This window comes from Temnothorax curvispinosus, unplaced genomic scaffold, assembly GCF_003070985.1.
Source record: "Temnothorax curvispinosus isolate PA1 unplaced genomic scaffold, ASM307098v1 QBEX01010032.1, whole genome shotgun sequence".
In the NCBI taxonomy this organism is placed as follows: domain Eukaryota; kingdom Metazoa; phylum Arthropoda; class Insecta; order Hymenoptera; family Formicidae; genus Temnothorax; species Temnothorax curvispinosus.
The window spans coordinates 65,779-85,150 of NW_020219812.1; the positions used below are offsets into that span (position 1 = coordinate 65,779).

General features: G+C 34.2%; 3 protein-coding genes across 4 annotated transcripts; 1 reads left to right on the forward strand and 2 right to left on the reverse strand.

Moving 5' to 3' along the window:
* The first annotated feature begins 1,514 nt into the window (after positions 1–1,514).
* On the forward strand, positions 1,515–10,882 carry LOC112459632 (ABC transporter G family member 20). Of its 2 annotated transcripts, XM_025023831.1 has the most exons (14): positions 1,515–1,672; positions 3,501–3,800; positions 6,215–6,413; positions 6,720–6,990; positions 7,203–7,435; positions 7,811–8,000; positions 8,187–8,279; positions 8,400–8,515; positions 8,601–8,986; positions 9,165–9,280; positions 9,428–9,498; positions 9,751–9,839; positions 9,982–10,158; positions 10,493–10,882. In XM_025023831.1, exons 3-14 carry the CDS (start codon positions 6,217–6,219, stop codon positions 10,792–10,794), a joined length of 2,241 nt encoding a protein of 746 aa, XP_024879599.1. In that variant the 5' UTR covers positions 1,515–1,672; positions 3,501–3,800; positions 6,215–6,216; the 3' UTR covers positions 10,795–10,882. The 2 variants fall into 2 exon arrangements, with proteins under 2 accessions (XP_024879599.1, XP_024879600.1); XM_025023832.1 differs by lacking the exon at positions 3,501–3,800.
* Positions 10,883–11,343: 461 nt separating this feature from the next.
* Positions 11,344–12,299, reverse strand: LOC112459633. The gene is made up of 5 exons (XM_025023833.1): positions 12,252–12,299; positions 12,089–12,175; positions 11,897–11,978; positions 11,688–11,776; positions 11,344–11,541 (listed from the first exon to the last, which is right to left on the reverse strand). The coding sequence occupies exons 1-5, from the start codon at positions 12,297–12,299 to the stop codon at positions 11,344–11,346; spliced, it is 504 nt and encodes a 167-aa protein (XP_024879601.1).
* Positions 12,300–14,337: 2,038 nt separating this feature from the next.
* Positions 14,338–17,446, reverse strand: LOC112459618. The gene is made up of 7 exons (XM_025023800.1): positions 17,245–17,446; positions 16,657–16,945; positions 16,192–16,318; positions 15,829–15,959; positions 15,360–15,506; positions 15,111–15,287; positions 14,338–14,901 (listed from the first exon to the last, which is right to left on the reverse strand). Exons 1-7 carry the CDS (start codon positions 17,258–17,260, stop codon positions 14,787–14,789), a joined length of 1,002 nt encoding a protein of 333 aa, XP_024879568.1. The 5' UTR covers positions 17,261–17,446; the 3' UTR covers positions 14,338–14,786.
* Positions 17,447–19,372: the final 1,926 nt, after the last annotated feature.

Consider the following 19,372-nt stretch of genomic DNA (forward strand, 5'->3'; position numbering starts at 1 on the left):
ATAAAAACTATCTATTTATAAATAAATAGAAACGTCACATACACGAGTATATCTTATATTTTAAATTGTTATTTATTATTAATATCTATTATATATTATTTTTATTATTTATCTTTTCTTATTTACTATTTGTGTTGATAGTTTTTATTATTCTATCTTTTACTTCTACATTTTTTTTCTAAAAATATTTTATACTTTTTTCGCATATCTTTTGATTTTAGTTTGTTTTCTGATCGCGTCCCTACACTGAAAATACACGCTATTTTGTAAGTACATACATACAACTATATACACACAGTTTACCATCTTCATACACATTATGCTAACATCGCAATAAAGATTGCCTGAGCGCCGTTCCGGTTTCTACTCGAATTTCACTCGCATAGTAATTAATATTGCGAAAAGAGCATGAAGCGTTACATTTTCCGTTCCGCTAACAATTAATTAATTAAATATTTTTTTTACAAATTCTTTCCGTCACATCTAAAGTTAGTAAAATCTAACTTTTTTTATCAAACGTAATAAGATTAAAAAATTTATAAAATTTATTTCTAATAAAGTCTATCAATAAAGTAGAAATACGATAAGATGAATTGTATTATTTCTCTTGGAGTACTTAAGAAATTACCCAGGTAGCAAGATGACGTCTAATTTGACGTCTAGAGACGTCTCTAGATGTCAATTAGACGTCATTTGACGTCACTATGCTACTGGAGTACCAAGAGCTAATAAATAATAATTTGTAATAACAAATTATTTTTTTCCTTTTTTTTCCTACCTTGGAATACTCGTAAACAAACTGTGAATAAAATAGGTAAAAGAAAATTTATTTACATAAACCATATGCGTTATATCGCGAGTTTTAATAAAACGATTGATTCAAAATTGAAGGAATTTTCTTTCATATTATATATATTATAACCTTCATTATACAATATATATTATAACTTAATATTCTTTTAACTTTTATTGCAAGAAACCAGTTTAGTCACCCATTTTATCCAAAAAGCCTTGTGACTCATGCGTGATTTTCCTTATAGTGCAACAAGAAAGAGATCCTTAATGGAAGTAAAAAAAATTACTTCTGATGGTTACTTCCGTCTGGATAGACCGGTCCCGGACCCCGGACCGGTTCCGTTTTACCTTGAACCAAATATAGGACGACATTTGCCGCACAAGAAGGATCCGGCGCACAATGCACGATTGCGACTCTGCATTCCGTTCAATATTATCTGAAGCTAAAAAATCTACTATTACACATCGCGACTCGACGGGACAATATTCCCGAAGAAATATTATCCGAGGAAATATTTCTTTAAGTAAATCTCTTATTAGCCAAGAGTTTTTAAAAGTTCAGTAGGTGTCAGACACGTAACGCGTCTGGATGTCACTTCAGGTATTTCCACGATCTTGGGATTTGTTTAACGCCATTGGAGAAGCGCAAAGCTTATCCCCCCCCCCTCCCTTAAGCGAGACTGTTTTGCTCAAAACGAATGATTGCACAAGCAGGTGTTTGATTGTCCGCGCGGGATCCTGCTGGCCCAAGCGCAGAGCCAGTTCTCGCTGAGCCTCGTCGCGGTCAGGCGGCCACTCTTACTCTCGCACGGCCTCTCGGTCTTTTCCTGGTCGCACTCTCGGTCTCAATCCTTCCGTTGGTTTCTGCACGAGATAAGTACGCGAAACGGAGTCTCGCAATCGTGATTGGTACATAGTGTCTTCACCGCCGTTCCGACGTACCTTAAAGATTGCTTCAAATTCAAGAGTCTTTTACAAATCCCAGAGATTAAAATTTTTAACTTTGAGAAACTCTCCAATGACCATTTCTACCAATGTAGATTAACTTTAATCTCGGTTTAACTTGCTTTTTATCTTTTTCTAATTCGTAGAACTGTAAAATGATAAAGAGCAAGTGAAACCGCGATTAAAGTTAATCTGCATTGGATAGAAATGGGCATAAGGCATTCTCGTGATAAAAGTTTCGAAGTCTTATTTAAAAATTGCCATGATATTTTGCCTGCTTGATATTCGAAATTAAATTTATGACGTTGCTTAAAACAATTAGAAATTTCATAGATAGATTTTTATTAATATAATCTTAAAATAAAGTGAGATTTTGTGTAACGATTCTCGGTTTCTTATTGTAGAATTATTTTAATACTTTGATAATATAAGAATCTCTTTCAAAGTTAAGTCTCAAGGTTTGATTTTTAACAGCCTTAAATGGGATCTTTTGGGATGTTGATTAATTCAGTATTGAGAAAAAGAATAAATACGATAGAATTTTTTAACCTTTAAATGATAGATCTTGAAATTTATTACTGAGCACTTCTCTTAATTTCGCCTCGAGCAATCTGTTATAGTGGCTAAAGACAAACTAGCTTGTTTAAGATCTTAGTAAGCTGTAGAACTTGGATTTTGACCTGCTATTAATTCTGCATCGCAAAATCTGTTATTGAAATGTTGGTTGAAGTGGAAATAATTTTTTTAAGAGATCTTATTCAGCTAACAACTTGGATTTTGACCTTTGAATCGTAACGTTGCGAGTCCGTTTTTACTGAGATTGAAATAAGTTTAGTAGAAGATATAGATTTCAATCTTCCTCAGTTTTTTTATATGTTCAAAATATGCTAAAATAAACAATTTTTTTTCATTTTTTACAACATTTATATGAAAAATTATTCCTTTTCTTAAAAATTAATTTTCAAAACCGATTTTTTGAAATACTTTGATGTTTAATTTTTTACACCTATTTAATGTGTAGAGAGAAAGAGAAGGAAAGAAAATTTTTTTGAGAATTAGATTAACTCCTGGCTACTTTAAAAATAAATTATTTACTTGCAATACTAAGTTTGTACATAGATTTCCTAATGCGGAATTAATTAAAATATTAAATCAAAATCTCGAAAGATTCCTTTGCTAGCAAATAGAAAGTAGCAAAAAATCATTTTCTAAATTTAAAACTTTTATCCTTAGATTTCTCTCTTTCAAGGTTAAAAAACTCATTCTTAATTCTTTATCTGTAGATATGCAAAACCTTTGCCACATTTTATCTACGAATTGAAGTAGTGATCGCGACCAGGCGTGTTGTATCAGGGGCAAAATCTTCCACAAAAAAAGAAACGAGAACTCTTGAAGACAATAATAAAAACATTATTAAAAGTTGTTAAACGTGTTTTTATATATATATATACCAGTGATTACTTCATATAATTATCAGTGATCAACAACTGTTGAAGTGCACTCGATAATTTACGGATAATTTACGATAATTGTTGGCCAGTTGTGTAATAATCGAACAAGAATAATTAAAAATAGACTATAAAAGAAGCAAAAGCGCTTTAAACAAATTTCATTCAAAATATATCCTCAAACTTAACAGAAAATAAAAGTGTTGCTCAAAAACATATTTAAAAAAATACATTTAAAAAATAGATTTAAAAATTACATTTATAATAATTTCTGTAAAGATATTATTTATTAAAGAATATATTCTAAAATAGACGAGCAATAGACTAATTAAAAAAGAACAGAGAACGCTTCAGAAAATATATTTCTGAAAAAACCTCATTAAAAACCGTCGAAAGGACATTACAATATCTCGTAGAAGGACATGTTCGAATACACTCAGATAAGTGTGAAGATATGAGTAATATAAACAAGGAAATGACTTAAGCAAAGAAGAATCGCGCAAAGGTGCTCGCCAGTTAACCTCACGTCGATCTCGTTCTCCAAGAAGATTTTGTTCGGAGAAATTAGCAAGCGGCATCGTAATCAACATTTTCGTCATTAAAATTGTGCAGGTTAATATTGTTATATTTTATCATTAATTATTAATCTTGCTGAGTAGTCATTATATGCAACGAGATCTGCAGAAGAAATCATATTTAATGAGCTAATGATTGAAATATATATATCAATATGAGATAATGTGTAGCGTAACATGAGTCGTAGGCAATGTAAATATTCATCTTGTATTATTCAGATGTAAAGTAGGATTTATTGATATCTCTTTGATCGGCATGATTCTATAATGATCTAGCAATTGCGGTGAACGATTGTGCTAGCGTTATTGACTGCAATTTTTTCTTCTTCTTCCTGTAATGATAAAGTCGACCGAATGGAAATAACCGACGTAAATAAAAAAGATTCTGTAACGTCACTGCACTTAATGCGTCAAGTTCAGAGTGGAATATTTTATATATTCTTCGTAAAACAGAGTGGAGATATATATTTTTCATTTATTCTACGTATAGCAGAATATGTAGAATATCTTATCTATCCTACACAAAATGATTAACAAGATAGCAAATTTAAATTAATTATTAATTAAAATTGCTCAAAGTTTCTAATTTTTATTTACTAAATTATAATTATTACAAGTATTGAAAGGATTATAATTTTATGTAAGAAGTTATAAAAGTTGAAGATTTTAATTATATTTCTAACAATGTAGGATAAGAAGATCAGTTTAGAAAGTTAGGCAATATATAATTAAAGATATTTAAATAATTATATATTAAAAAACATTTCGATGGAAGTTAAAATTCCACCATTAGGTGATGATAGTCTTTGCCACATGAATATCGAATCCGAATTGATTCGGGGTAACGTATCTTTTGCAATACCGACGAACTTGCTCGATAAATGGATTGCGTCTGACAACGACAAAGCAAGTTCATCAGGAAGAAATGACGACAGGGAGACCTGGGGAGAGTCGAAAGAAAGGAAAGCGATCGGACGTAACCTTAGGCGGTCTTTCTTCGCCGGCCTCCTCTTTCGTAATACGCCTCTCTTTCTCGCGTAAAGAAATGAGCAAATTACGTGAAAGCAGCGGCGTGTTGCGTAGCACGTAGCTTACTCATCGCTCATATATTTTTCGGTTACATGTTTGATGTAACAACACGTCAACGCAGATTTTGTAACGGATGTCGCTTCTTTTCCAATTATTCATCGATGTAATATGTTAACACGCATTTTATGACGTATTTTCGGGTTAATCCCGCGAGCGGGAATTAAAAAGATCTTGGATTTCGTCCGTAATTTTTTTATCACGCCATGTCTCAATTGTTCGCGGTAGCTCCAATTATTTTAATTTCCTCGCGCAATAAAGATTTTAGATATACCATATCGCTTTAATCACTAAAATTAGCTTACATTAGCTCGTAAACAAGAAATTACAATGGAGTGCTTTCGATTCTATAGTATAGAAAATGTTGTTTCATTGTCTAACTAATAGCAAAATACATGAAACCTGAAAAAAATAAAATTAAGACAGTGCAGCCTTTGAAAGATTTTTATTATCACATACAATGCCAGAAATATAACAAAACTAATGGCTGCACGAGAAAAGTGATACAACTCTTGGTAACATGACCTAATTAATTAGCGATATGAGGCAACGATTTCTCAATGAGTCGAGAGGTGCACCTTGCGATTGATAGAATGTGAATGAGTCATCAAATTTGCAATTTCTTCGAAAAATAACATAAATAAATAAGCGCAAAAAAGAATCGAGTGTTGTTTGCTGTGAATCTTATAAAACGGAAAGAAGAGACTACCGAACTTTTAATTATCCTGACTTTCGAATCGTATTACGGTTCCGGTAGCATTTAATTAAAGTTGCTTCGTTAGCTTGAACCATCAAATATTAAATTAACACTAAATATATAAATGTTAAATAATATTAAATACTAAAAATACGTTTCTGTTGATTCCCCAACAAAGACATATTATGATCTTTAGAAACGATATCTTGATTACTTTTTATTATTTTGATAAGATCAAACTACAAATTCGCGAAGAACTATAACGAATAAATAACTTATCACATTTTTAAACTGTATACAGTTGAATTGTTTATCATTCGATTGTGTATAGCATATGATCGGCGTATATCGGTGTCTCGCAAATTGTCCGTGATGTAACGCCGTAACAGACACTCTCACTTATCTGACCGGTCCTACCGGAGTAAGAGAATCTGAACTCGCGCGGACAGGTTCCGGAGTGGATCGCATAGCGCCATACTTTATCATTCGACAATTTAAATTTTAAAAGATGCAAAATTATACACTTACAGCGTAGTGTCGAAGAAGAAAAAAAGTCGGGTCTATTTTAACGCCGTGCTCAGAACTAAAAAATAAGAGAGAAAAATAGGAAACGAATGGATGAAGGAGTCAACATGCGATATATGATCGTACCTCTCTTTCAAATGTAGAGATGGAGAGTGCGAGCACGCCGAGCACGCTGATGGAGATGAAAACACGAAGACAGCCATTCCGCTCGCAACTATCGACCTTGGACACGAGACGGAGGCAGGCTGTTTGCGTAAGAAGGGCCTTCAAGAAATATGGGTCCAAAAAAAATCCCAACGTTATCCTGGACGGCCTCAATATGACCGTGCCGAAAGGCACAATGTAAGTACCTTCTGTCCATTTCAATAATCAATTAACGGAGATAAGTAATTTATTATTAATAAATTTATTATTAATAAATTTCTGCACATACTTTCTAGGCAGAATTTAAGTTACAAGCAGAGAAAAATTCCAAATCTTTTATTGACTGATATACAAGTTAAAGAATAAAGAGTTTAAGAATAATGGAGTCTAATTGTTAGATAGAAGAAATTTTAGTTTATTAATATTATTATTAAATTTACCGATGTAAAAACCTCTTTATTTCTGGTCTATTTCGTGTCTATAATAAACGTTTTATTGCAACAGTTACGGGCTGCTTGGTGCAAGCGGTTGCGGAAAAACCACTCTGCTGTCGTGCATCGTTGGTCGGAGACGCTTGGATTCCGGCGAAATATGGGTGCTGGGCGGTCGACCGGGTTCCAAGGGGTCCGGTGTGCCCGGTCCCCGGGTCGGCTACATGCCGCAGGAGATCGCGCTCTACAGCGAGTTCTCCATTCGGGAAACGTTCATCTACTTCGGCTGGTGTGCCGGTATGACGACAGAACAGGTGGATGAAAAGCTGACTTTTCTGATTAAGGTAAGAGGTTTTCGGCAATCGCGGAAAGTCGGGATTTTGAGGCGAGGGCTTTTCATCATATTTAATATACCTTTCAATTCTGTCACTAATAAAATTCTAGAAAGAGAAGATCTCTTTGTCCGAAGTATCTCCATTTCCGTCTCGTTTTATCGTAAATATCTTTATTGTAGATTATCGCAGGGCTCAGTAATATCTACGTTCTCTGATTACAGTTTTTAGAACTACCGCCTGAAAATCGTTTCGTTAAGAATCTATCAGGTGGACAGCAAAGGAGAGTATCCTTCGCGGCTGCCATTTTAGCCGAGCCCGAACTCTTGATTCTGGACGAGCCGACAGTTGGAGTGGATCCTATTCTCCGTCAGAATATCTGGGATCACCTGGTGCAAATCACCAAGGATGGCACCAGGACCATCATTATCACTACGCACTACATCGAGGAGACTAGGCAAGTCGGCCACATAATTATTTCTAACGTCATTTATTACATTTTCTGATATTAGTACTTTATAACATTCGACACTTTCACTTTATGACTTTCACTTTACAACTAAATCCAACCTTGTTTTATTAGTTGTACAGACAGCGCTATGAATTGAATCAACCAATTTAATTTTCTTTTAATTAGAATCGTAAAATAAAAAAATTAATTTGAATCCTGCCTCGATGCAACTAAGATTTATCTATGAAGCGTCTGATTGTTAAAAGTTACTCGCTGCTCGATTTTAATTGTCGCCCATATCATTATCCAAGTTATGTATTACGGACTTCTTTTTCAAAGTGATTATAAAAATTATCTAAATGATGAATTGCCATTGTCCAGACAAGCCGGCATCATCGGCCTGATGAGAAACGGCAAGTTTCTGGCAGAGGAGTCCCCGGCGAAGCTGATGGAGATGCATCGATTGGACACTTTGGAAGATGTCTTCTTGAAACTGAGCAAGAGGCAGAATGTGGGATTAAGAAGGAGAAGTAGCATTCTGAGCAGTATAACGGGTGTTCCGCCGGAAGACGTGAGTATAAGTGCGACAAAATTTTAACACTTCTTGGAGAAAGATATTATTAGGTATAGTTAAACGGCCTGACTGGCAAGTTTTATTAAGCATAAAGATATTATATTTTCACGCACACATACGCGTGCGTTCTTGGTATTGCTTACGCGTCATTAAGATATCTTTCAATTCCTCTTTGCTTTGCAGGACGTGGACGAGATGAGCGGCGAGTTCGGCGATAACGTGAGCATATCTAGTCGACGGAAAAGTGTAGTCATTGTGGAGGACGGCAATGTAACGGTAATGTCAATAATTTTTTACATATGTATATACACAGCACTGATCATTTTTATTTTAATCGTTTGTCAGCCTAAATAATTTTTTAAATAATATTTTATTCATTTGTGTGTCTTCTAACAGGTGCCGGCATTGCCGCCGGAAGAAGAAGGTGATTCTTCCAAACACACTATGCTTAATCCGATGCACATGAAGGCTCTTATCTGGAAGAACTTTCTATGGATGTGGCGGAACGTCGGGTAATCAATTTCATCACGCGCACCAAACTTTCTCTCATCTCTTCGTTTTATTTTTAATCGCTCACTTGCAATTTGGTTGTTGCAGAATAATGTTTTTCATCATTGCTCTGCCGGTCGCCCAAATAGTCCTCTTCTGTATCTCCATTGGTAAGGATCCTATAGGGTTGAAATTAGCCATTGTCAACAACGAGCTCAACAATAGCACGCAACCGTGCACTTTCGGAACCGGATGCGATTGGTCGCTCCTAAGCTGTCGATATCTTCAGCACCTGCAGAAGAAAACCATACAGTTTTTACCGTACGACAGTGACGAAGAAGCCACAAATGCTGTGACGAGGGGATGGGCATGGGGCGCTATAACGTTTCCGTCCAATTATTCCGAAGCTCTCATGGCGAGGATAGATTATGGCAGAGATGCCGCGGAATGGGACATTAATTTCGCGGAGATGAAAATCGTTATGGATATGTCCAGTAAGTCTATGAACGAATTTGAATAAAGCGAAATAACTTTTTCTCCTTTTGCATATAAAATGCCGCATTCTAGAAGTTCCAGTCTCGTTGAGCGCTCTTGTAAAATAAAACATCTTCCGATATGATCAAGGATTGTGTAATTTTTATCTGAAAATCTTAACGCGATACGCCTTTGTAGATCAACAGATAGGACAGCTGCTACAAAGGGATCTGCTTTACGCATTTCAAGATTTCGCGAAGGAGGTCACTGTAGCCTGCAACTATAGTGAAAAGTTAACAAGCATACCCATAAACGTAAGTAAATCCGATTATGCTAATATAGCGGCGAGATGAGTTTTGTCAAACTCTTGTTGCTGCGACGTTCTAAAATGATTATCTTTGTTACGTTATCGTAAATTATTATTTACCACAATTTATTTCTATCGCTGATTGTTACGTCAGTTCAAGCAGCCGATCTACGGGCCTATGAATCCTAACTTCACGGATTTTGCAGCTCCGGGAATTATCCTAACGTAAGTATTTTATGTTAAATGATAACGTGATACAGGCCGGTATTCATAGTCAGAGCTTATATTTAAGACCGTCTTAAATACAATCTTAGGATGTCAATCATAGAGCCGTATTAGCAACTTAAGACATCACTTAACACGGTTTTGAAATAAGATCCGACTATGAATACCGGCCACATACCTGTTAAAATTGTCTTCTCTCAAGAAAAATTTGTCAGCAATTGCTGGAATTGAAAGAATTCGTGTTCTTTTCAGAATCATTTTCTTTCTCTCAGTCGCATTGACGTCGGGCGCTATGCTGCTGGAGAGAAACGAAGGTCTGCTAGAAAGAAGCCTCGTGTCGGGTCTGTATAAAAAAATAAAAAATATTAAGAGCTAACACAAAAGTTCTAATTCTAGACAATATTTGAGATATATTTTCTGAAATTAATAAATCTTGGAGCTGATAAATAATTTTAACTGTGTAATCTAATTCCGTCTCTCTAGGTCTCACTGGCACGGAGATTCTTTTCGGTCAAGTGATCACGCAGTTTATGGTGATGTTCGGGCAAACTGTAATGGTCCTTATAGTCTCATTCGCGATCTTCAAAGTCACTTGCGAAGGCGACATCGGTTTGATCACTCTTTTGGACATTCTCACGGGCCTCTGCGGCATGTGTTTCGGTAATTCATTTATCTCAATATTGAATCGTTGCATGAGATATTCAAATTCCGAAAGTTTTATAAATATTTCTTATATAAAATTTTTCGATAATTAAATATCACATTTAATTATTGGCATAATTCTTTTGCCAAGGGATGCTTTAGCTTTTATGAAATATTCGCGATTTTCCAAGTTACAGCAATTTTGTGAAAACGTGAGAAGAGATTGAAGATTTTGTGTAAGAAAGATTATGAGAGTAGTGTTCTCGCCGCGAGGAATGTTACTACATTTCTTGTTGATTACATATACTTTAAGCCTTTAGGAATTGTTCGAAAACATAAATTTAATTTTCAGGTTTCGTAATCGCCTGTTTCTGCGACAATGAAAGGACCGCCACGTACGTGGCGATGGGCTCTTTTCTTCCAATTGTGATGTTGTGCGGCATTATCTGGCCCATAGAGGGCATGCATCCACTATTGAAGTATATTAGTTTCCTGCTACCCCTGACGAAGAGCACGGAGTCAATGAGACTAATAATGGCCAGAGGCTGGTCGATATCGGAACCGGCGGTTTATTACGGTTTTATTGCCACTTTCATTTGGATCAGTATCTTTATGAGCCTTGCGATATTGTTAATTAAATTTAGGAAGAGTTAATTTAAAGGAAGAAGAAAATAACTTTATAAATATAAAAAAAATTCTCACCAAATCTCTCTTTGTAAACTGTACAATGTAATAAAATAAAATATATACAAAAATTCTAATTGTTATACATATTCAGATATCGCGCACAATCTGATTTATACACACAAAATTAAATTAGGTTTAAATTTATTTAAATAAAAATCGTCTCAATTGTTGCAATGTAATTTTTTGTATATTAAGCTTATATGTAAGTGAATTAGAATATAAAAAATTTTATTATCCTAGAATGGACGTAAGAGATAAGACAATTGAATTGTATTAAAACTTTGTGACTAGACTTGCAAAGCAAATCAAAATTATCAAGATCCAATTAATATCAAATTTCGGATTAATTTCTTATTTTGAAATAAATAAGTCAGATGTCTTTGGGGAAAATCTGAATCAACTGATAAAATATACGTATTTATATAAAAAAATATTTCATTGTTATACAATTCATAGCATGTGTAATATTAAAACAATATAAATATATAATAATTTAACGTTAAAAAGGAGACATCTCTAAATGGTACGTCTTGTTTGCTGATGGAAAAGGCAGAAGACTTGTAACCAATTGTATAAGGTAAACACCGCTTGCAATATCTCGTTGCGTTTGAGATGCAAACCATCTAAGAAGAATCTTACGAAGAAGATGACGATCTCCACGATGATGACACAGAGTTGCATGAGCAACCATGGCGTGTGCAACATGGGATATTCCTGCCAAATCGAAGCTATATATATATAAATATATATCAGAAATAATTATTATACTTTGATAAGTTTTTTGAACAAATTTATATAATGCGTAATTTTCATAATATTTTTAAATAAACGTTAGGTTTTTTAAATAATTCTTTACTCACCGTGATGGCGCCTAACATAATTAAAGTGTAATGCTCGATTCCCAAGATTGAGGTCATCAATTTTAAGTCTCTCTCGACAGTGAAAGGAACTGCAATTAATATGTAATGGTTTACAACAATTTATTGATTTATTGATATCACCACAGGTATCTAATTAAAAAAATTTTTAGTTACTTTAGAATGCTCTCTAATAATGCAGTAATTATTACCTTCCTGGTTGTTCCTGTGACGTGACGATGTCCTGGGAACCTTGTAATTTATTGTGCGTATTATGTCAAAAGCCGTGACTACCTGACAAAATTTTGCATTAATAGTGTTTGGCGCTAAAATGTTTGTTTCCTTCTTATCTGGCATATTTAAACAATTAAATTAGCAAGATGAGAGTATTACGATGGACTAACGGTCCCAATGAGGCCCAAAATAATCACGTACAATGAGCTACCCATTACATAATGATTGCACAAGGAACAAGCCATTCGTTCGATCCTCTGCAAAATGAAACTGGTATTATCACGACAATGAATAAACTGCGTTTCGAAAAACCGCGATAAATATTTAACTTACATAGTGTCCACCATGGGCTCTAAAGTTTCGTCGACTGTAAAAGGCCATAATTCACTTTGTACCCAAATCCACGGTCTGGAGAAATTTCTTTTTCAAATCGAAATCCGAAATGCAGAAATGCAATTACGTTAAACAGGTCAATAAATGGATGTGTGTTCAATAAACTTCATTATATTTGCACGCCTGCTTTCCATAAATTTTCGAGGTTTCTGCTTTTACGTCTGACAGCGTTTTCGATAGGTCGCAATTTAACCATATATAACGTCGGATGATTAATGTATGCGAATTAATCTAACTTAATTATGCACTTTATTATTCAATGCGATTTATGTAAAAAACGAAACAGATTTTTAACGTAGTTATTTCATAAATCGCATAAATTTATAAAGCTAATGATAAATAGCTTCTAAATCCTTTAAATCGATTACAACATCGATGTGATCGATGTGCATAAAGTCACAAATCAAAGTCAATAACGTGAAGTTTTGCTATTATTACGACATAATTATGCAAATCTATTTTTTCTTTTTATCATCGCATTACATTTATCAATCGGTTTTCTTTTCCATTCTATAACATTTTTTCCGTATCTACAATCTTCATTACATATTGTTTTGCAAATGTATATCAGTTTGTTGCGTAATTTTTTATTTTTGCTACATATTACATATTTACATTATTCATCACTTCAAAAATAATACGCAATACGCAACAATAATTAGCATATAATGCATGTGCGTTTTGAAGTATATTAATTCGTTTCTCTAAAAATTTATCGTGGCTTATTAATTTACGATGGATCACCGACCAAGTCGCGTTCGAAGCAGTCACGAAGGTTATCTGATGGAAAGGATGAAAATTCACAAAGAACGCCGAGCCAAAACGGTACAATATTTGCATATTAAATTTAATACGTGACATTTATTTTTCAGCTGCATCACGCTGTTGTTCCACAGTCTAGATGAGAGTATAAATATACAAAAAATATACAGTTATTTTTACAAATAAAAATATATATATAAATTCTTTGTATTTCTCACAAATATGAATTCAATATACCTCCGTATTATTCAATTTCTCGAAAGACGAGTTTTTAATTTCCGCACGACTTTATTCCTTTTTTTTGCAGCTAATCGAAGCTAAAATATCACCTCGTCTGTTTACTACTACTAGTTCTACTAGTACTACTAGTTCTACTCGTTCCGCAATAATTGAGAAAGTTGAGAAATCGCTGGGAAAAGAAACCTTCTTTGAAAATGAAGGTTTCAAGATAGTCAGAGCAATGTCGTTGGCGTTATCGATATTGACCTTGTGCTATTACGGATCAACGGAGTACAATGTTTTACAGAATGGGCAGATCCTTCGTTTCCCCTCGAGAAAAACCGTCGTGACATTTAGTTTCGGCTATTCCGTCTCGCACTCCATAATATCTGCCGTTGTGGCTGGCATGCTCGTTTATTCCATTATTATGGTAAACGGGATTATTGCTAAGTGATAAACACAATTTTACGTCCTTTTCTACGCTTTTTCGCATTTATCATTCATGTATCTCGATTATTATAAATTTCAGAAGCGGCCGCAATTTAGTTTGCCTTTTATAGGCACCTTTTTGGCCGAGCTGGTATGCGATTTTTGCGACGTGGTCATAACAATTTGGTATCTCTTCGAATATCTTCGGATAGAAACCGCATTAATTTATGCCGCGGGACTCCTTTTACTAATCTGTAAATATCTTTATCTCTCTTTTTATTTTTTTTACGGATTCGAGAAAGATAACATGAATAAATTAATACGGGCAAAAGTGGGATATATTCATGTATATCTCTAGTCACAATAAAACTAAACTATATATCTTCTGTACTAATCAAAATGTTCATAGAAATAATTTCTGTTAGAATAGGATTTTTCTAAAATACATTACATTTAAAATTGTTTTAAATTTAAAAGATATTCTATAAAAAAAAAACGTGTATCATATATTTGAGATTTATCCTATTTATATATTATTTATTTCATATAGTTTATTCATACTTTTTATTTGCTTTTACATAATAAACGTTTTTATTATATAAACGTTGAATTTTGTATATTTAGTGGCAGAAATCTGGACGTGGCTGAGTGTGATGTGGCTCTACGAGCATCGATACTTCAAAACACACTAAGATGACGATGATCAATGGAGCGTCAGAAAAATAGAAATCGATGAACAATTGTATATGAATTTCTGATTATTCTCCGAATTTCGTATTCTTATATTATATACACATTTTTGTCATAAATCTTTTCACAAATCACATCCTTGTTGTTTCTTAATTTTAAAAAAAGTTTATTTCCAAACTACATATATATCACTTTTTAATTCGGTAATCTTCTCATTTTTTCTTATACATCATGAAAATGTATTTATTACAGGTTTTTTAAATTAAATTTTTTGTTTCTTATTCATTATATTTTAGGTCACATTATATAAAATTTTATACGATAAAGATCAGGTGCCATTTCTTCAACGGGTGGCTTTATAAATAAATTTTTGAATTATATCGTAAGTTCCCAAGGTTTTCCGGACGTATATACAGTAGGGCAATCGAAAGCGTTGACCGAGCATCGCGATTTTAAATCAAGCACTCGTACTTCGGGACAATCATCAATCCTAAAAGAAACAAGAGTTTACAAATGGCGACATTCTGCGTGTATTCATAGTCGGTATTCATAGTCGGTTCTTATTTCAAGACTGTCTTAAGTAATGTCTTAAGATGCTAATACGGTTCTGTGATTAGTTCATGACGTCTTAAGATTGTACTTAAGACGGTCTTAAAAATAAGAATCGACTATGAATACCGGCCTCGTGCGTATGTATACCTCGGACAAAATCTATCCAATGCATCCTTCAAACCAAAAATTTGCGTTGCATTCTTGGATATTTCCCGGAGTAAAAATCCTAGAAATGCTTGACAATGCACGTCTGTCGCTTGCAAGTCGATCGTTGGGTCGATCGTAATCAATTTGTCGGGCGTGCAATCACGTTTTTCCACTTTACTAACAGAAATAAGATAGAAGCATTGAAAATTATGTTAATTTATCTCTACTCGTGTTTATCTATTCACTTACTTCCACCGAGATTTATTGATGCTTGACAAATTACAATATGCGCTGGGATGCATTGCGACTCCGGGGAAGTTCCAAAGCAGATACGCTTTCGCCGCCATCAACAACAATTCGTTACTTAAATTTTTCGCAATACTCGACAATTCCGTCCTAACGCATATAATTAATGCTATTAGAATGTAATTTGATTGGAAAATTGAAGTAAACAAAAAGAATTGCATTTTTAAATGGGCTAAAAAATTCGCGAAGCGATAATGTGGGATATCTTATATTATACGTATAAATATGTAATAATATTGAAATCATGTTTCAAGTTCTTTAGAGAAAAATATTTTTCCATTATTTGCTAACTCTATCAAGAGCTGCAAAGCAGTTCCAGAATTATTAAATATGTGTATATTAAAGCAGAAAAATAAAACAAGAAAGTTCATGTATCATTCATCATGTTATGTAATAATCTTATAATTATTACTTGCTGAAAAATTCGTCGATTGCTAAGTCGGCAATGTGAATATTGGCATTTTGGTTCGCCAGTGCCATTTTAAGATAAACTTCCGATGTGTTCGGTATACCGGAAGCACGCATCAAATTAATTAAGTGTATCTACAAAAGATTGACTGTGATTATCCTTAATTAACATCGTATTTTTGTTATCTTTGAAAGAAAAAGAGAAGAAATAAGATGATGAAGTCTATGTTTTGTTCAAAAGTTAAGATTATAATATGATAATTCTTAAATACTTATATTAAAAAAATTACGTTTTATTAAAAATGTCTTTTTATGAAAAAATTTCTTATAAATAAAATATAAATAAGATTAAAGAATTTTAACATACATTCAGATTGGGTTGTTCTCTCGCTGCAGCCTCGATATAACAGAATTCTTTCCCGGACCAGACCTGTGCAGCTTCCTTCACGAAATAGACATTAAAGGAACATTTATCCTCGGAAATCTTCAATTCGCTAAATTAAAGATGAATGGACAAATTTTAATAATTTATATATTTTCCAATTTGAAAAAAGAATCAAATTATTTTGTTTTTAAGTATATATTTGTACAAAATGTAAAAAGTATTAAAAAGCACCTTTACATAAATTAAAACGGTTAATTAAACCTTGAAAACGATAAGCGTGAATTATAAAGATCAATTAATTAAATATCTGCAGAAACATCAATTAAGTTACTATTATTCACCTTCTGTATACCTTTTATTAAAATAAAGTTCTATTTCTTCATTTAATATTGCCAATCTTTATTCTCTTGAAAGCGTTAATTGATTAAATTATTAGTGATTATTTACCAACAATTATCGCTCCCTATGGATGAAATATCGCCGTGACAAAGACAAGAAGAACAAAATATCGCCGAGACAAAAACGAGAAGAACAAAACCGCTAATGACAAGGCACGCTGCCATGAACGAGCTGAAAAGATCGTTCGGCCACTTTCTTAATTGATTCGCGACGCCCTTAAGCATCAAGCTGTGGTATTGAACCCTTCGAATCGGATCTTCGACGTACACATACGGAAGATCAACAATTCCATTTATGCCTTTGTCCAAAAAGAGAAGTCTGTCATCCTCGTCAAGATCTAAGAAGTTTCAAATCTTTTATCATTATAAAATTGTTTTGTGAATATTATTTTATATAAACATATTTTTTATCGTCACTTTACTTTTATCGAATAATATAATTTTACCATTACAAGTATCTCATTTCATCACAAATCTTTACAATCATATCACGCAGATACCGAAAAAAAGACTTCTGTGAAGAATTCGTGTCTCTTCAACGCGCGATACGTAAAAATTGATTATAAGAACGTTCCATGAAATTAAAACTTTCGGAATATTATATTTTGATAAGATTATTATACATTCGGATACTTACGTTCGGTTTTCGGCATTCCACTAGTTTTGTCGCACTGCACTTCTGACTCTCAATCAACGACGCTTCAAAGTCCCGATAACTTACCAAGTGGACACTTCGTAGTAAAGCTAAGTGGATTTGAATCGAGTCGTAATGATGAATCGAGGTTGAGAAATTGGTGAGGTGTCAAATTGCGCAATTCAAACGTGTCAGACTTGCGCAATTAAACGCGAATTTAGCTCAATAAACATCACATACCCGACATACCTCGAGCATCCTTGGGGCACCTTCGTTTTTCTTTTTTTTTTTTTTTCCGCATGTGTTCATGGAAAGATGGAAACTGTTTCATCTTCCTTTTACGTCAGATCTAATTAAATCGTACGCGGTTTAACATGCATGAGACACATCACTGTGGTTTAATAAAACAGAAAAAATGTAGATATTAAAAAATTTTTTGTTAAACCACAAAGCTTGAATCGAGCCTTTTAGGAAAGGCAGTGCTGTATGTACCGTGGCTTTCTCTTCGTTGCAATTGCACTTTTTATGAAAAAAAATGCAAGGCCCTTAAATTCAATCTCCAAAAAGATCAGGCTTTGTTTTGAAACTAATTTATCGTTATTACTTTCTTTGCCTTCAAGAAATGATTAGTATTGCGATTTCCAATGGAAGTCTTGGGATTGAGTTTATATTCTGGATATTTTGTTTCTAACACAATGAAATAGTTTTCTACTAAAAAATTCTTTTATATATGGTGCACGACTGCTTTAGCACTGAATTTATATATAGCATTCCATGATTTTCATATTAAAGTTATACAATATTACATTAATATATCCTCTATGTTTATACTGATTATTCTAATTATCAAATATACAAAAGTATACACTATATATTCCCTTTCTCATCGAGATACTCGATACAAATGCAAACGCTAACTCGGGGACAAGTATGGAAAAAGTTAATAGAAATTACACTTGTAATCTACTAATAAGATAGGACGGTGTAATAACTCGCAACAGGTTCATTTTTAATTATACGTTTTATTTTATCGTAAATTTTCTGACGGAAGCAGTCTTCAAACAAGTAGGTAAAACACGACAGTGCGTACCATTAATATGGAATAGGAGGGCACATTGCGACAGTATCGCGTAAAAATACTTGCAAACTCGATCTAAGATTTAGATGGTGATATTAAAAAGTATGTTCGGATGTTCGAGAATGCTGGCAGTCTCGCCGAAAAAATCACGTTCGCGGGCGTCGACATTCTACATGATATCCGTTTATCTCTTTCTCTTTTTTTTCTGATGCTAGATTCGCGCGGATCATGCGACATTATGACAAACACACAGGAAGAAAATACAGCGTTCCAGAATAATTTACATACAGAATACGCGAGAGAGAAAGAGAGATTAATATTAGTCTTCCAGTTCTCTCTTCCTTTCTGTACAGGGACGTCATGTACTCTAAAAAATATTCGCCGCGGCCGAGCTGCTCCGGCTCGACTCTTCGCTCGCATCGCATGCATTCCGATTAATTTTCGCGAAAGCAGAAAGGCCAGAGTGTGGAAGACGCGGTAACGATCGCTCGGAGATCGTTACGGCGTCCACGAACAGAGCGCGTACGAGAGCGGGGAAGAAACACTCTTCTTGGAGAACCTATTCTCAGACAAACAGAAGATCCCATTCATCGAGGTGTACGCGTACCCTTTAATATTCACGAAGTGATCCAGAATCATATTCTACGCGAAGAATGTATTAGAGATGTTCCGATTCGGTCGTCGACCGCGATGATAATCGACGTGTAAGCGTGTAACCCGGTATCAAGATCGATTTCACAGCTCGCCGGGACTGACGACGTTGAGGGCGAACGCCGAGTTCGTCTCACCCTTCTGGCCGATTGCACGCGCTAAATATTGGCCGACGTCGCTGGCCGTGCACGTCTTGATGCCAAACTCGAAGGACGTGCTGCCGTCCGAGCTGAAGTGATATCTGCTGCTTGTCTCGGGGATCGCCTTGCTTCAACCAAGTCACTAAAAAAATTCGTGACATTATTAGCAACAGTTTGGTCGCTGCTTAACGAAGCGGTGGAAAGGAGCTAGAGAAATATTATTTACTTATTTAAATTACTTATTTAAATTATAATACTTATT

Excerpts from the sequence above, each read along its gene's own strand:
- LOC112459632 (XM_025023831.1), top strand. The coding sequence starts at position 6,217 with ATGGAGAGTGCGAGCACGCCGAGCACGCTGATGGAGATGAAAACACGA. Across the intron at positions 7,436-7,810 it reads CACTACATCGAGGAGACTAG|ACAAGCCGGCATCATCGGCC; the intron begins GCAAGTCGGCCA and ends GCCATTGTCCAG. Across the intron at positions 9,281-9,427 it reads TAACAAGCATACCCATAAAC|TTCAAGCAGCCGATCTACGG; the intron begins GTAAGTAAATCC and ends TTGTTACGTCAG.
- LOC112459618 (XM_025023800.1), bottom strand. Across the intron at positions 15,507-15,828 it reads ATCGACGAATTTTTCAGCAA|GACGGAATTGTCGAGTATTG; the intron begins GTAATAATTATA and ends TATATGCGTTAG. Across the intron at positions 15,288-15,359 it reads ATCAATAAATCTCGGTGGAA|TAAAGTGGAAAAACGTGATT; the intron begins GTAAGTGAATAG and ends TATTTCTGTTAG.
- LOC112459633 (XM_025023833.1), bottom strand. The coding sequence starts at position 12,299 with ATGGCCTTTTACAGTCGACGAAACTTTAGAGCCCATGGTGGACACTAT. Across the intron at positions 11,777-11,896 it reads TCACAGGAACAACCAGGAAG|TTCCTTTCACTGTCGAGAGA; the intron begins GTAATAATTACT and ends TATTAATTGCAG. Across the intron at positions 11,542-11,687 it reads TTATGTTAGGCGCCATCACG|GAATATCCCATGTTGCACAC; the intron begins GTGAGTAAAGAA and ends TCGATTTGGCAG.